The following is a 10,658-nucleotide window of genomic DNA, read 5'->3' as shown; positions in this document are numbered from 1 at the left end:
TACCGTATCCAATCGTCACCATACTGATCTAAATTCACTTTTATCAAATCAGCGACTGATTTAATCTGTCTTTCTACATGTAGCGAACCGTGATTCATAACAGACACAACTTTCTGGCTGATACCAAGTGCAGTACACACAATCTCCATGACTTTACCTATCAACGACGACTGGGCATCTGTAACTAGGACATCTGGGATGCCATAACAGCAAAATACGCGCTGGATAAGGGCCTCACTGATAGCTGGAGCATCCAATGTCTTCATTGGAACACACACAGTATATCTCGTTATAGCACAGGTAACAACCATCAGCCAGGAATATCCCGATTTTGACGTCACCATCTTCTTGAAATCTAAAGAAATAGTCTGAAATGGTGAATAATCCAAAGGAATTCGCTCATGGAATGGCCTCAGCATTTCAGCTTTTCCTTTGAATTGCTGGCATTGAGCACAAGACTGGATATAAGATACAATGCGTTGATACATGCCATGAAAATAGAACAATTTCCTCATTGTGAGGTAAGTTCTAACACAACCTTGGTGATTGCTCAATAGAGAATCATGATACTTGGCTATCAACGGATCAATGAACTGGTCAGGGATCACAAGCTGAAAACAGAAATGATCACTATTAGACGGAAAGAATATTCTGAAAAGAATATCATTGCATAATAAATATTGTTCTGCTCTAAGCATTATCACTCTTGCTGCTTTCTTATCATTGGGTAAAATTTGGTAGGCCAGATAATCATAAATAGGTTTAAAGTTTGGAGAAGACTGTTGGGCTGCCTTGAATTGTTGTGCTTCAAAAGGTAAATTGTAATCTCTGATGACTTTCCGTTTTATGATATTCAAAACTCTGTTAAGCTCAGACTGGTTGGGGATATGACGAGCCGTCAAATCCTCGATCTTGGTGATCAGAGGCTCTGGCTTGCGAAGAAACTCCAGAAATTCCTCTATGTTTGAATCCTCTTTAGCCGGTTTCTTGACAACTCGGTCCACCAGTCTTGGTTCTTCTGGTACTGGCTTTCTGGGTTTCGCAGGTTTTGTCTTTGGCGGTGGGTAGAAGATGTCCCCCGGTATCATTGGTTCGAAGTCTCTCAATTCACCTGGTCGGGGTTGGTTGTCGGCCTGCAGGGGGTGTTGATCATTATTCTCGTTCTGCAAAGGCGGGTCTAAGACGTCCTCCTGTTGATTGACATCTTGAGCATCTGGAACATCTGGAGCATCTGGAATCGGCTGGTCCTGGTTAGCCTCAACTTCAGGGACCTCAGCATCTTTGGGTACGGGTGGTCTCTCCGGAAAAAGTGGCTTGACAGGAATGTTCATCTGTCTCGCGAACGCTCGCGTCACTGGCCTTTCTACTGGGGCTGCTCTGAAAGGAAAGGCGTGATCATCTGCAGACAATGGGCAGAATTGTACTAGCTGGGCTGGAAGGGCTATTGGCATAATCCTTTCAAGGTCATCATCGTCTTCCCTTGGTGCTCTGCTGAGGAAATCTGAAATGACCATATCGGACCCTTTACAGTAAGAAATGTCAAAAGAATACTGAGATAGTCGTTCCCATAGCTTCTGCAACCTAAGAGTAGGTGGCTGGTGTTTTGACTTGTACATCTGGACTAGAGAGGAGTGGTCAACATAGCAATGAAATGCCGTAGATTGTAAGTAATATTTCCAAGGTGTAACATTCATGAGAAGACCTGTCAATTCAAGTTCACTGACACTGTACCTTTGTGCGGCGCTGGGCAAGATTTTGCTGTAATAGCCAACAACACGCTGTTGTCCACAAATATCTTGCATTAACACTGAACCGGTGGCACACCTAGAAGTATCGCTGTACAAATGGAAATCACCAGTGCCTTGAGGGGCACATAAGATTGGAGGGGATACAAGAAGTTCTCTGATCTTCTCAAATCTGTCGTCATGTTCCTCAGTCCAAAGAAATCTCTGATTTTTCCTAGAAAGAGAATGAAGGGGTTTGAAGAGAATCTGGAGTTTCGGTAAATACATAGAAAGAAACGTGACGGCTCCAATAAAGCGTCTCAACTCTCGCTGGTTAGAGGGTTTCCTCATGTTTCTAATCGCTGCGCACTTGTCCATCATCGCTCGGACTTGAACAATTCCGTCTGGTTCTGAAATGGAAATTTCATGACCAATATATGTACAACTTGATCGAAACAAACGGCATTTTTGGGCTGACAGCTTTAATCCATGTTCCTGAAAAACCTGCAGAATGCATTGAAGATGACCCATGTGCTCAGACTCATTACGGCTAAAAATCAAACAATCGTCATGTATAGCAACACAAAAGTCATCTTTATCTGGAATTGTAGCTAATATCTCATTAATCTGTTGTTGCCACTTGGCTGGTGACATGTTCATTCCCATTGGTAACCGTTGGTACATATACATCGGTGCGCCCGGATAGGGGCAAATCCCTGTGTATCTCTGCGATTTTTTAGAAAGGGGTAGAGTATGAAAAGCAGATTTTAAATCTATAACAGAAAGAACTCGACACTCTGATTTTCCTAATCTAGAAAGAACATTCTGCAACGAGAGATAATTCTGTTGAGCTGTCACAACTTTCCGGTTGAGAAACCTAAAATCTGAAACAAATCTAAATTGATCTGAATTGGGCTTCTTGATTAACAAACACGGCGAACTGTAGGCGGAACAACCCTTCTTGAGAATCCCTAACTTCACCAACTTCCGTAGTTCTCTATCCATTATGGGTTTCTGTACATCTGATATTGGATATGGTTTGATATAAAATGGAGTTGTGTCCTTCAATTCAATATCCACTTCAATGTTTGGACAATGTCCTATCTCACCATAAAGACTAAAAGCATCTTTGTGCTTTAAAATCATCTCCCTCACTCTTTGTTTCCCTTCTGTGTCTAAAATACAAGTGTCCGAATCAAGATCAATGGTATCCTTTAAAATCTCTCGAGGTGTCTTCCTGGAAAGGGGATCAGTACATTCAAGGTGGGGATACTTTTTCAGGTTTTTATACTGGACATCTGACTCACAAGAAGCTCTTGTCAAATGCGTCTGTAACATCTCCTGTGGAACTTGCCTGAAAGTATGAGAAAACTCACCCAAGTCAGTAAACGCTACTGGTTTATCAGAACTTAGAGAAATTGATCTTTTCCCCGTATTAGTGACTTGAACAGTACCCGTGCCCTTCTTAAGCTTTAAAAGTATATGAGATGGACAAAATCTGGTCAAATATTTACCAGAGTGTAGAAGGATCTCAGAATTTTTCAATACTTTTGGCAACTTACCTTTCACCAATACATGTTTTGTTTCTCCGGGTTTGATGATACTACGGTTGACAGGTGTGAACCAAACCTTCTTTGGTCTCACAGTAAAAGTACGGGTTGCAAAATCTAATGAACCATTCAAAGCGGACAACGTAGAGGCTCCTACCAACACATCTGGGCCGGTCAGGTTGTCTACTATGCAGGCATAAATTCTCAACCTACAACCCTGAATAGAAACTTCGAATGATAGTGCTTGATTAGTCTGTAGATATTCTCCATTACCAATTTTGAAGCAACATGGTGCAATATCAAATGCTGGCAAGCTACTAAGAAACTTCGATATCTGTATACAAGAACCTGAAATAAGACTAGAAGTTGCTCCTGAATCAAACAATAAGAGAATACCCTCTTTACTATCAAGATAGCCTTTGGCATAATTATTAGCTGTTAACTGTATGGCTGTAGTGTCAGTACCTAAAAATTCAGATGGGTCTTCAGCTTTTCTAACAGTTTCTCGGGGTAACTCAGTTGGTCCTTCTGAACCACCCCCTACTGAAAATTCTGATCTCTATTGGGTTGTCTGGGTCGCCATGACTGTCCTGACCTACCTGAGCCTGGGTCTTGCTGAAAGGAAGACTGGTTCATCATGTGATCGGCTTGCATCTGGAACATAGGGTGCTGACCTTGTTGGGCTGGAAATGGAGAGGGTTGTCCCTGTTGAGCTTGAAATCGAGAGGACTGTCCCTGTTGACCTTGTGCCATCTTGAGGTAACTCCAACACTTTCTCCATCCACGACCAAACTTCCCACAGAAATGACACTGGAACAGACGGTATCCCTTGTTTTGCGGGCGATCAGTTGACCTTCTAGGACTGGGTTCTCGTTGTTGATCCTGGGTGGGAGTACGAGGACGAAAGGGGCTATTAGATCGATGACGATACCCGTGTCCGAACTCATTCCTCATTCTCTGTCTTCTGGGACTCCGACTATTGGGCCTATGATCATCATGACGACAACTTCCTGCTGCATTGCTGGCAAACTGCACCTGTAGGTCTTTGATGCTTGCTTCTAGTTCTTGAATGTCACTCTTGATGTCCCTTACATCTTGGGAGGGAGCTGCTACATGCACCTGATCTGTAAAGGATACACTTTTCGGCATTATATCTAAGTACTTTAGGGCTAGATTGGCAAGAACTTGGGCATTGGCTCCAACTGGAGCGGCCATGACAACTGCTCTCTGGCATTCTTCTGGCAGAGAGTGTAAAAACTTTGTTCGGATCTGTTGATCATTGTAGTTTATCATCTGCCCTGCAATTCTTATCTTCTGCAAGAACTGCTCTGCAGATTCACCTGTTTTGTAAACAATGTTGTCAAAGTATTTGACATTGGCAAACTCGCTATGGTGTTGGCTAAACCGCTGGATGAATGAGGCTCTCATATCATTCAGGTCTGTAAACATGCGACCATGTGCCCACAATCTTGCATTTCCTGCTAGGGACAATCTAAACCTAACCGTTACGGCTGGCATTGCTGCAGCATTGGGGTTGTCTAATCCATGGACCTGCAAATAGTCTGTAAAGAGATACCAATGACTGATCGCTTTCTCATTAGATACATCTTCACCAGTAAACTTAGGGTCTGGAAGAAAATCTGCTGGTCTAAGTACTGGTTGAGCTGGGGCTGCACCTGGAGCTGGAGCTGGAGCTGGGGCTGGAGCTGGAGCTGGAGCTGGAGCTGCGGCTGGGGCTGCACCTGGAGCTGGGTCTGCCATCTGTAGTGCTATAATAACTGAAAAACTAAGAGTTGACAAGTAGAAATCCTAGTATTTGAAATGGCAACGCATCACAAACTATAACTACACGCAGTGTCAACACATTAAGTCTTCCCAGAGTTTAAAATTAGAAATGAAATGACCGTGAGTATAGCATGCCAATGGTTAGGAGTAATGCATGAAGTTCCCTTGCACTACCACGCCTCAAAATGAAAAGCTGACCATGTCGGACAAATGAAAAGTTAACTTGGTAATAAGTAGGCCTATTCCTCCTAGTAAATCAATTTAAGATAGGACTAAGTATAGCTACCGGACAAGGAAAACTGGCAAAGCTGGAAATCAAGAACATTATAGCGAGCAAAAAGTTGACACAAACATTACAATGTTGACACAAACATATGCAATAATGCGACTAAAAGATACCACATATCTGTAACTTGATACCGATTGTCTATGAAGATGGAATATTATACAAACAACAATAATGATCTAGAAACAGTAGAAGTAAACTAGTCTCTCATACACAAAAACAGTGTGCATTATTCGAAGACATCTAAGGATCACTCCTGAAGATAACTGCATAGCGGGTAACAATGTCCATCACTGTTTGACGAGGGGTTGATCACGTTGAAACCTCCAACAATCCTTGTAGGTAGTACTGCAGTAGATAACCATCACCTGGTTACTGGCTATCAAAACACCGTTACTGATGACGTCGACACTCACATACACTGGCAACATGAACTTCGTAAACCGCAGATTGACGATCACGAGACGATAAGACATAGACCAGTACGAGTTTCACTATAGATCATGCACAGTTCGAGTTGACAAATACCATTCCTGGTGGTTGGAGTCTGGTGAGACCATAATCTAGCGTAGGTATAGACAGTTTGGAGGAGTTTACACTTACTTCCTATCCCATGAAACATATCACTATCAGTGTTCCAACATTGCACTCATCACTCCCTATCAGTAAAGCATCATCAGTATCCGAGTATGTGCTGCAACGTATGGCAAGCCGTTTGCTTCAAAAAGTCGAAATGATTTTTTTTCTAGTCGAAATGATTTTTTTCTAGTCAAGATATTTTTTTTTAAGTCAAGAAAAAAAATTTGAAATTAAATTTTTTTTTCAAGTCGAGATATTTATTTTTCTTCTCATTTAACTTATTGAAGTTAAATCAATTAATAAAAATTTCACTGCGAGAAAAAAATGATTATAAAAATCAAAATAGTGTTTGTGAAATATAATAATGATACATAATAAATACAGAAATAGTGTCGAAAGTAAAAATTTCATACTCGAGTAAAAATTTCATACTCGAGAAAATAATCAGTCGAGCGCTACAAAAATAAAGTCGAACATTATGACGTCATCAGTTTTTGTGTACATTGCGCGCGCCGCCTAATTCAACACCTGGCCCGCCGCGATTAGGCCCGTGTGTCGTGTTATTCTGCAAACCCTCTATCGCGTGCAATACCTGATCATTAGTGCTGTGCATGGGCACCAAGACCTCCGCAAAATCTTCTGCCAAAACGGAACCGGTGTAATGTTTTTGAGTGTTTCTGTTTTTGAGTGTTTCCCCTCATTGTTTGGGAACGCTCAAAAATAGATTGACAAGTTTTTCTGTGTATCCCCCCTATTGAAAAGTCGTGGTCTCTCTAGCTGCCTATTGTTTGGAAACACTGACACATGGGGAACAACCATAGATGTTACACCGGCACCGACGTGATCGCATGCACGTATATACAGCGCACTCAGAATTCCTAGAATGTCATCTAGTAGCCTGGAACAGTTCTCTAGTTTGTTTTGATCTAATGATTGTCTGGCCCTTTCAGATCGCCGGACCATAGCGGGACACTGACGCAGACACTCGGCAATGTCAACAACATCGCCTCCCGCTATCTTGCATACTGTATAGACTGGTCCCCTGCTATGTATATATGTGGGCATTAGAATGCGAAGTCGGCAAGAGAACGGCTGGTGACGAGTCTACATACTGTACACGAAAAGTGATGACGTCATAATGTTCGACTTATTTTTTCTGTCTCGAATGTGTTTTTTTTTGTTGAATAGGAAATTTGTCATTTACAATAAATTTTTATCGACTTGAAAAAAAATTTAAAAGAATTAGAAAAATAATCAACTGATAAGTTGTATATAAAAAAATTAATGAACAAATTTTTTTTTTACTTAAAAAAAAATATGTTTATATATTTAAAAAGTCGACTTAAAAAAAAAACTTGTAGAATTGAAAAAAAATGTGTCAACTTGAAAATACTAATCTCAACTTTTTGAAGAAATTTCGTGACTTGAAATATTTTTTCTTGACTTGAAAAAAAAAATCTCGACTTGAAAAAAATCATCTCGACTTTTTGAAGCAAACGGCTTGCCATAGCAACGTAACGTATAAGCAGGTACACCATGTACACGGATAGTTTCAGTCACCTCTCTCCGATCCGATGAAGAAATGATAACAAAATGTTATCGTCAACAACCAGGTCACGATTGAGTGCACCAGCCACCACCAAGTGCCAAATGTACACAACACAGTAGTCAGTACACACTCTACATTTGAGTGCCCCCGATCGAGCACGCCATCCGCAAACTTGAAACGTTCGGATGAAAACGAAAACTACCGTCAAATTAACTCACTATTGCCCGGTGTTCGGCACCATGTTATGTTTTCCTGGTTCCATTTCATTCAATAGAGGCAAGTCCTGGTTTATCATAGAATATCACTTTATTATTCGAAATGACATTGACAATCTCCACCACATGAACAAGCTGAGCGCGTCGCTCCTTCTCGGAAGATCCCCGGATGAACAGGGTCTACACAACCTGTGCCCAAATTAAAGGAGTCTGGGCCTGCTCTAAATATTGTGCTATTTATACATCACACTAGGCTACCTCTCATCATGGAGGTATTATTAAGAAGGAGAGAGAACGGCCTAAGACCTCAGAATTAATCCCCTACTAATCCCCGGCTTGCATTGTTTGCCCCATTGTTCTCCAATACACATTCCTCGCGGCAGCGCTCTTTGAGTACGATCATCCCTTCCGACAGCGAACCGAACTGCAGCGCCCTCTATAACATTCGACCCGTAGTCGAAAGTTTTATTCTCGTGTTTCGCGCTTTGTTGTTGTTGATTTAGTTATGGCCGCGAGTTCTTCGAATTCGCGACAGAATTCTCGAAAAAAAGAGACCAATATCGCAAAAATCGGTTGATAGATTCCAGACGCACAGTAGATTTAAGGTTTGTACTATACTTACTTTCAAATTAAGAATTTAAGTGTTTCTAAAACTTTCTAGAAAGAACGATTTTGACCAATAAATAGATGAAGGTTTGAATGATTGTATACATATTGTCAAATGCATGCGAACTGATGCGAACATTTAGAATTTTGTTTCTGAAGATCACCGTTTTCTGGAAAAGCAGTATGGCCACACCCCTCTCTCTAGCTACTTTCTATGGCCGATTAGTCACGGAAGTTGCCGATCGCGACTCGGAAACTAGCTCGGCAGTTTCCGATACTTTCCGACATAACGCGCTCGGCCGGCCGGGGTATTGGAAGGCATTAACGCGAGGGGTTTCGAATACACATATCTATTGTTGTCCAAACATCGGAAGGATGATTGTATCCTTTGAAGCGGGCTCCGTTCTCTCTCCTTCTTAATAATACCTCCATGCTCTCATGCAAACAGCAACTGCAAAACTATATGAATAATGAATTGTTCATTGACCTGCCTGGTTACAATACATACAGGGTCAGTGTGAGCAGGTGTGTGACTGTTAGCGATTCGACTATGGCTAGGCCAATAGCCTTGCGCTTATTGCTTGACTATGTCCATGTCGTCATGATACCTGTAGGCCTATACGTATACGTTGACTTCAGAATTCACCGGCCATCCGCATCAGGCTGCAAGTGCAACTCTGTCAGTCAGTGTCACCCAAACCAGGTCATACCAATGCTGCCAGCGATTCACAGACAACTAATTGACACTTCGATGAGTATTTCCATCACCTCGACATCTGAAAACTTACTGATTTTGTACGGAAAGCTAGCAGTGAATGATGTAAACATTAATGGATGACGGGGTGCGAAATTTTTTTCTGCAGGATACTTCTGCCACAGCAAGGAGGATACCGCGGTGACGTCACGGCTTTTCCAAGATGGCGCTGCATATTGTAAACAAACTCGATCCACGGCCAAGGAAAAATCAAGTCATCAAAAAAGTTAGATTTTTCGCATCAAATCAGAGTTATCAGTACTTTTCTGCTATGAAATAAGTCTTCAGACAATAAGCTATCATTTGAATAATGAAAAGTGCTGTTTTGATGGGGAAAAATAGGGTTTTTTAAACCAAATAGCCGGCACCGATCTTCCAAAATTAGCGATGGTTTCAAAACAGTCTCCCAGATATGGGGCAATCTCTTCATTATCATAATGGGATTTGGAGGCATGTTTACAGATTTTACAAGTTCGAGACCTGTAATACCTAAAACTCGCATAGATCCCCATAGATCCCCTCTATTTGTCGAGTTAGCGCCCCTGTAAGATCATGCATTTTCGGACACTAGAACGAAATCTTCCTGCGGATATCGCGGTTTCGGTGATGATTTAAGGAGAAATTGACTGTTCTTAGAGTTGTATGGGACAGAAATGAGTTCATACTTCATGAATACATGAATATATTATGATATGGGCGGGCTTCTAAGTCAAAACAATAACAAACCCAACTTCATCTCTACCGTGTATCGCGTAGTGCATTGCCTAGTGTATTTCGTAGTGTATTTTAGCGGAGACATTATTTCCCATTATTTCCGCACTTTGGCCACGGCAAACGTCTTTTTTATTCGTGGAAGTTAATCTGCTCTGTAAATTTTATTCTACACAGGAAGAATCCATACTAGGTATTGCAATATTTCATGTCTATTGGTGTTTTTGTGTACAGGAGCGCACCAGACAGTGAGACGTGAAGATGTGTTCAGTGCTGGTGCTGTCAGTAGACTGAATCTGATTGGCCATAGCGATCACTAATATGGGTCGGGATCACGTGATGTGACGTCACCGCGGTATCCTCCTTGCTGCCACAGTGTACATCTGACAGCCAATCACAATTGGCGCGATCTTTGACGTCACACTGTTTATTTATGCATGATAATGCAAATACAATGGACGATACCGAGTCGCATGCCGAGTGCCACTTCAACTGTGAATGTGACAATAGTTCATTGTCTCACCCCAATTATGCTCAACTCAAGGTTTGTGTCGTAGTGTTTAGGAATGAATTGCACAGATTCATTGTAAAATTGATGATAATATGAGGAAGGCTCAGGCCTTGATAGGGAGCTCTTCGTTAATAGGGCTGGTGAGCGAGAAGACTCGGTGGGGGGGGGGGGGGGGGTTATATAGTTAGGATGATGCCATCATGGCAGTTTACCGAAGAAGCAGTTGGCTAGCACACAATGTCAATGATTGATGGCGAGTAGTTGGTGGGTGGGAGAGGGGGGATATAGTTAGGATGATGCCATCATGGCAGTTGACCCAATAGACGCTGTCGCAGTATAGAAAATAAGTGGGGAGAATGTGGGAAACTAAACACAACAGGAGAAGGAT

General features: G+C 41.8%; 1 protein-coding gene across 2 annotated transcripts; it reads right to left on the bottom strand.

The window, feature by feature from the left end:
- Nucleotides 1-313: 313 nt before the first annotated feature.
- On the bottom strand, nucleotides 314-6,071 carry LOC135493822 (uncharacterized). Of its 2 annotated transcripts, none has more exons than XR_010448298.1 (2): nucleotides 3,287-6,071; nucleotides 314-355 (listed from the first exon to the last, which is right to left on the bottom strand). XR_010448298.1 is itself a non-coding variant. In XM_064781406.1 (2 exons), the coding sequence occupies exons 1-2, from the start codon at nucleotides 5,033-5,035 to the stop codon at nucleotides 3,484-3,486; spliced, it is 1,170 nt and encodes a 389-aa protein (XP_064637476.1). In that variant the 5' UTR covers nucleotides 5,036-6,071; the 3' UTR covers nucleotides 3,080-3,483. The 2 variants fall into 2 exon arrangements, 1 of the variants encoding a protein (XP_064637476.1); XM_064781406.1 differs by lacking the exon at nucleotides 314-355 and having other exon boundaries at nucleotides 3,080-3,491; nucleotides 3,874-6,071.
- Between the last annotated feature and the right edge of the window lie 4,587 nt (nucleotides 6,072-10,658).

The sequence above is a fragment of the Lineus longissimus genome, chromosome 9 (assembly GCF_910592395.1).
Source record: "Lineus longissimus chromosome 9, tnLinLong1.2, whole genome shotgun sequence".
Lineage (NCBI taxonomy): Eukaryota > Metazoa > Nemertea > Pilidiophora > Heteronemertea > Lineidae > Lineus > Lineus longissimus.
This window is presented reverse-complemented; position numbering and strand designations above follow the sequence as displayed.

Excerpts from the sequence above, each read along its gene's own strand:
- LOC135493822 (XM_064781406.1), bottom strand. The coding sequence starts at position 5,035 with ATGGCAGACCCAGCTCCAGGTGCAGCCCCAGCCGCAGCTCCAGCTCCA.